Source organism: Rhinatrema bivittatum, chromosome 6, assembly GCF_901001135.1.
Source record: "Rhinatrema bivittatum chromosome 6, aRhiBiv1.1, whole genome shotgun sequence".
In the NCBI taxonomy this organism is placed as follows: Eukaryota; Metazoa; Chordata; class Amphibia; order Gymnophiona; family Rhinatrematidae; genus Rhinatrema; species Rhinatrema bivittatum.
In genome coordinates, this window is record NC_042620.1 from 113377193 (window position 1) to 113384243 (window position 7051).

A 7051-nucleotide genomic window follows, 5' to 3' on the forward strand; every position below is an offset into this window, starting at 1 on the left:
CATGGCCCTTAAAATATCCCAGCTTGATTCCATTTGAGCTGGAAGTATAAAGAAGCAGGAGGAAACTCTAGGGCCGAAAAGAAAGTAATGGGAAAAACATACTTTCAATGCAGCTGTAGAAAACACTGTTAAACTACTGTATAAGGAAGTAGTTGTAAATAGCTATAAAATAAACTGGGCTCTCCCTATAGACTAATTGTTCTACTATCCCTCCATCACCCCCACCATTTCAATGCCAATAACTGCAAGAATTGGTAGACAACCTTTAGCATAGTTACTTTACCACAGAACTGCCCTCTTTCTATGATCATCAAAATCAAGAAAATGATATTTCAATTTATGTTCTCTATGTGAGTAATATTCAAGTAATCATGCTTTATATTATGTGTGAGGTTATCTTTTGAATGCATCAGTGCACTTTTTTATCTAGAATCTATGCAGTAGCATATACACCATTAAGTTATAGAAAATAAATTGATAACTCCTATTCTGCAGCTGTTCTTGAAAATATAGATGATTATAGGGTAATTTTGTAACATTGTGGGTAACTTAACACTGCAGCTACATAGATAAGTTACATCAATTTTCAAACTTAGGATCCTAAATTATCCAAAATAGCGTGCACAAACTAGCCCGCAGTTAAACCTGCTCTTTGCAGCACATAACATGTATGGATTAATTTACACACATACTTTTTAAAATCAAAAGTATGCCCATAAATTCCAACCCTGCTCCCCTGGAATATCTATTTTTTTGTATGCAAAAACGGTATGCACGAAATTGGGTTATGCCCATACTTTTATACACACAACCCCTGTGCAATTTTTTAACAAGCTATTGATGCACGTTTCATTTGCATAAATAGCATTGAAAATAACCCCCCTTACTGATTATTAGGTACTTAAATTATTTTTCATTAAGCATTGCACACCATTCTTGTTTTGACAGATCCTGATGCTGCCCTAGCGAACAAGAACCATCAGGATGTCCGAGGTTATGTTCGACAGCTGTATCTCATTGACAACCAGAGAACTTTATCACAGCTTTCTCACCGACTGGAGCCACGACGAACATGAATATTTAATTCAACTAATGTTCATTTCACACCAGGATACTATGTGAACTGCTATTACAAAAGATATAGGACTCTACTCAAACCATACTTTGATTAGGTTATACTTTTATGTTTGCTTAAAAGAGAGGTTTCACAATCTATTTTTGCTAGAAATCAATGTCTGCTATTTCCTGTTAAATTTCAGCTTCTTGTTAGGATAGTTTTGTTTTAATTTCATTTTTCAGCATAGCACCATTTTGTTGAAATGACTTCTTGAATGACAGGGGCAGTGTCTCCAAGTGGATTAATTTTACGTATACCTTGACAGGAATGAACCTCATTCACAAGGCAGGGTATGTTGGGAAAGACCCATATGATGACAGGATTAGGAGGAACATGGGCACAACATGGGATTGGGTGTGGGAGGGAGGGCCCATCATCAGGAGGGTGGGATTAGGTAGGGGAGGGGGGGGTGGGGGAAGGGAGATCAGCGCATCACTTGGGGGTGGAGTCAGGAGGGCTCTGCATGCTGCACAGGTCTTTATCAGGCTTGCATGCAGAGCCCTCTCACTGGCTGGGAACTCTCTATTGCACACTGCTCTCTGCTCTCCTTTGTTACACCGGCCGGCCCCACCTGTCCTCCACGTGCCTCTTTGCAAACTCCCAAAGAGAATGGTATACTTATTCTTACGGCTTTCTGAAGGGTTTGCAGGGGCCGAAGAGCAGCAGTCTTCCACCGATGTGGCAGCGGATCAGCTCCCACAAATCTGTGGTTTGAGCAGCGCCCAGAACCGGTCCATCTGCCATAAGTAACAGTATCGCCATATCATCAGGGCTGATCGCAAAAAGAATAAGCTGCTTTCATTTTGTATTTACATGTGGTGTTTTTCTGGGTTTTTGACTTGTGCTTCTCTTTCTTTCACTGGGGTCCCATCCAGCCATAATTACTCAAAAAGGGCGATGAAGAGTATTTTGTGTTTGTCCTGTTGTGCCATTTCCCAGCTGGGGTAAAGAGGTCCCTTGGCCAGTTTTTCACTGCCTGATCTCCATTGTGTAGGGATAGTCTTGCCACATGTAAGCTGCAGGATCTACAGAGGCGGGGATCCTGAGTGAGAAGCAGTAACGGTGGGGGGTGTTTTTTCTTCTAATATTTTTTCTGGCTGCATTCACAACAGTCCCTTCAGTGGTAGTGCCACCTTCTTTTGGTTTAAATTCCTGGCCCAGATGGGAGGAGATTTGAACCATCGTTGGTGTGGCTGGTATCCTAGGTGGCCACCCCTACCCTACCCTAGCACACCATCCAGGCAAGTCCAAGGCAAGTGCAGATTAGTCACCTCCAAGGATAGCGGCATGTTTTGGCTTTCTTTCCCCCGACGTCATGACCCAGGTTGAGGCAAGAGGGGATCACAGCAATAAATCCTATGGCAGTCAATGTGTGGGAAGCTCGGTCTGCCTAGCAGCAAAGTCCGGCTAAGTGAACTTGGGGTGGGAGGTTGGGGGAAGGGAGTTGAAGGGCAAAAGAAGTCAGCAACATTATAAGTCATAACCAGGCAAAAGCTGATGCTACGTCAATCTGTGCCTCATGCATTATGTTGTAGCTCAGCAATACCAGGGCTGTGGGTTTGAATTTGGTATCACAATAAGTAATAAAATGCAAATATTTATATTCCCTCTTCCCATGTAGGACCCTGAATGTTGCCTTTGCTTTAAAAAGAAACAAACAGATCAGAAGGGACAAAGGACCCACAGCATCATGAGTCAAGAGCAATTCGGTGTTTTGTTTTTAGATAAGCAGTACAGTGGTGGCAGGCAATTGCAGAAGTAGCCTTGTGTTATAAGGGCTGTGGGTTCAAAACCTAAAATAAATAAAATATTAGTTGGTAGTGAGCTGGACATTCGCAAAGAATATCCCATCTGCCAGAAGACAAGATAGTAAGGCTCCAGGAGGCCCTTGCAGAGGTTGGTCAAGCCAAGAAGGCAACCTTCAGATAGTTCAAATCTCTATTGGGCTTGCTCAGTTTTGCCTGCCGGGTCATCCCAATGGGCAGGATAATCCTTAGAAGAATGTCCAGGGCCACATCAAAGGTGCAGAAGATGCACCATCACATAAGGGTTACTTCACACATTAGGCAGGACATTCAAGTTTGAGAATCATTCTTGAAGTCTAAATGGCAAGGCTATATGGCAGGATCCTCCTAGGTTCAATGGTGAGCTGCAATTATTCATGGATGCTTCTGGTGGTCAGAGTTTCAGGTTGTTCTTTAAGGTTCTTGGTGTTGCAGAGTCCTGGCCCACAGCCTGGCATGAATGGAGTATAGTCAAGGTCGTGACCTTCCTAGAACTCTTTTCCTATCATAGTTGCCATTCACATATGGAGTCCTAGCCTCGTCAATAGAAGCATAGTCTTCAGATCGAATAACATGTCAGTGGTGGAAGTCATCAACAGGTTGTTTGCCAGGACAGAGGCCATAATTGCTTTATTGCAGAAGTTAATATTGCGGGCAGCACACGTGCCCAGGATAAATAGCATTGCTGACTCTCTTTCCCATTTTAAGTGGTTGGCATTCAAGTCTCTGGCACCAGGAGCAGACCCCTTCAAGACTCCGGTCCCACCCAAAGTATGGTATTTTGGCGACTACTGATGAACTCTCTCTCCAAGAACACCAGGAAGAACTGCAAGGCAGCCCTAGCAGATTTCAAGTCTTTATTGCAGATGCTGGGGAAGAGCTGTGATAGCTCGTTAGCCCAAAGTTATTGGTCCAATATATTTTGAGGCGCAATGAGGAAGGCATATCCCAGTCACGATGGTGGACTCACTTAGCAGCTCCTTCCTTTTTCATGAAGGCAATGAGTTGTGAGAGTCTGGAACAAAAATTCGTAGTCAAGAGGCTGATGCAGGCATGGGCAAAAGAGCAGGGAAGGCGAAGTGACAGCAGACACCAACTAACCCATGATTACTTACAAGGTTGCTTACAGTCCTTCCGAACATCTGCTTTGATTCGTACAAAACCACCCTATTCAAATGTGCCTTTTCTCTTGCCTTTTATGCTGCCTTGAGATCCAGTTAGTGCCTCCCTGCTTCAGGAGTCCACTATCCTTATTGCAGCTTAATGATGTCAAAATCCTACCTCAGGCAGGCAATCCTTGGGATTTCGTAGGTCTAAAATCGGACCAATCTGTAAAATGAAAAACAGTATTCCTGAAGGGTTTGAAAGGTGACTTTACCCTCCTGTGATTAACCTCACTAAATTTCCTCTCTATGAGACTGGGCCTCAGTGGCCCATACTATTCCATAGCGCAACTGATCGTTGTCCTGTTTTCCGTTTGCCCAAGGGATGCTCATGGGTTTAAAGGAATGTGGCATTGATACCAAAACCCTATCCACACAGTCATTTAGGATTGGAGCAGCGATCACGGCGACATCATTGAGCCTTGCACCTGAGAGTATAATGGCATTAGGGAGATGGAGGTCCAGAAGGTACAAGCTGTACATAAGACCCTATGTTTAATTTTCCCTAGATCCTGCATAACATATCGTGTCATTGCTTTCAGGTATGGGGCAGACAGCTGCATTTCGTCTGGATCATAGGCCATTCTTTTGTTCATTGGGCTCACAGGAAGGTGAAGGTGAGGCCTATGGGGGGAGCACCTGGATATGTCATCCTCACGCTTGACTCTAATTTGGATGGGGAGGTGTGGGATGATGTGGGACCAGCTGATGCCTCTGAGGTGGCACATGCACAAAATGCAGTCCTCACCCTGTGCAATCATTATTCACCTGCGTGGGAATGATTTGGCATCTACCCACAGTGTGGAGCATGTGCAAAAAATGCAAAAAGATTGCATTGTTTTAGCCAACCTGTTCCATAAAGTATGCATTATATGATCCCACATGATTCCCAGAAGAGTCTGGTATGGGGAGAGATCCCATGCAGCTATAGAAAAAAACAGAATGAAGCTGAACAATTGGATATTTATTTATTATTTTTATATACCGACATTCGATCTGAGATATCACATCGGTTTACATTCAGGTACTGTAGGTATTTCCCTATCCCCAGAGGGCTTACAATCTAAGTTTGTACCTGAGGCAATAGAGGGTAAACCTCTTAGGCAGGTTTAGTCCCCCCTCTTCCCCCCGGTTGGGGAGCTCCCTGACAAATGAGGCATCATTAATAGGGACCTGTGGTGGTGGGAGTGGCCAGTTCTGACAGTTGTGGATTCTAGCATTAAGCCAATCACAGGCTTGACTGCCTTGCAAATGTCATTCTACATGGACTGACTCTTCAGCTATAATGGACTTGCCACATCACAAACACTGCTCACCGCTTTGCTGGCGAGGACTGATTGCTCTAGCAGTGGCTCTCAGTGGCAGCCAGTCTTTTACAGACATTGCCCTCAGACCACCTCTAAGACCAAGGCCGCGGATAGTACAGCATTACTGTTGGCATGTTGCACATTATGAGGGCTGGTCACCCCTCTAAATCATTGTTGGTAATCTGCAACATCCCGCAATTTTAACAATGTGGTAGTTTGCTGTTTTGCTCTGTTACGCTGCAGCCTGTTAATATCCATTTTGTTTAGTTATCAGTGTGGTTCATTGATAAAGAATTGTTCCAAACTATGCAACGTGTCTGCCAATCTTCATTATTGCTTGGGTTCAGGGCTATTGGTCTCACACACGGGTCTCTTGTCCTACATGGGTTGTGATCTCATTCTCTCAACTTTACTGCTAATGGCTTACTTAGAACTTCCTGCATGACAGCAATTTGAGCCCTTTGATGATGTAGTAGTCCTAGAAGAGTATGGTTCTGTAGCATAGAGACCAGGTCAGTTGTATCACAGACAGAAAATTAAAGGAGACTCTGGTTTCAAAAGGGTGTGGTTCAGGCGGGGTCTGGGAGGGGTGTGGGCAAACATGTACGCGCTTGGGCGCACGCCCAGCTCCATTGCCGCATAAGTTTACTTCTGCTGGGGAGGAGGTGTATCTTTAAAAAATCCAGCTATTTCTTACAGGTTTAAAGGGGCTGGGGTAAGTGGGGGGGGTTGAGGACCTAACCCTAGACTGAGCAAAATGGTGGATAAACTGGTGAAACTGGCAATGGTGTAGATGCACCGGTTTAAAATACCCTGATTTACACAGTAGAAACCCGATTAACACAGCTACGGTAGGTGCATGCATACTTAAAATTGTATGCACATGTGCACAGCCAAGCTGTTTTATAGCATGCGCGCATACGTATGCGCAAGTTATGAAATGGCCATCTCATGGGCACACACCGACATACGCATGTGTATGTGCACCCACGTGCCAGTTTGAAAGTTACTTTCCCTGGCTGCTACTCTGCTACAGTAGTTCTTAGCTATGCAGACTCCACTTTCTCAGTTGTCACCTGTATTCAGCTATTTTCAAGCTTTCAATGTTTTCTACATCAGTTATTGCACAAAAATAACTTGTCTCCAATGTTTTCACTTCCTACGATCATACTTACCTCTAATACTGTAACACATATCAATAGCAATGCATTCTGGGATTTTCAGGCTGCTGAAACTAAGATAACCTGTCTGCATTTCATGATTCTTTAAATTGGGATTTGTTTTCCAGGGAGGAGAGGGCATCAAAAAATATTTTTAAGCTTTATAGTTTGTGAGACCTTTCTTTTATTTTACATATGTGAACCATGATATAGAAACTTACTCATGAAGAATTATTTTGCATTCTGTACCTATGGAAAACTCTTCACTGCATAAGGCCCATAGGTAGAGCACATATAAAGGAATTAAAAGTAAATAAGCTGTATTCTCTTAGTGTTTTAATTGTACAAATGAATTGGCCTAACAAACACAGGACATATGTAAGATATAATGTGTGTATATCACAACATGAATACTCAAAACACAAACTGTTAAGTTTAGCATTAACTACTGAAAATTAGGCTCATCTTAATGAAGTGATTAATTAAGCTATAAAAAATAACTGAATATCCTAGCTTGGAT

At 43.2% G+C, this 7051-nt stretch overlaps 1 protein-coding gene across 1 annotated transcript in view; it reads left to right on the plus strand.

Moving 5' to 3' along the window:
• RAPGEF4 (Rap guanine nucleotide exchange factor 4) overlaps nucleotides 1–1459 on the plus strand; it is a 464996-nt gene extending 463537 nt beyond the window's left edge. Inside the window, exon 32 of the mRNA XM_029605798.1 lies at nucleotides 949–1459. Within this exon, the coding sequence (XP_029461658.1) occupies nucleotides 949–1076 (128 nt within the window). The 3' untranslated portion in view covers nucleotides 1077–1459. The remainder of the gene's footprint in view (nucleotides 1–948) is intronic.
• Nucleotides 1460–7051: the final 5592 nt, after the last annotated feature.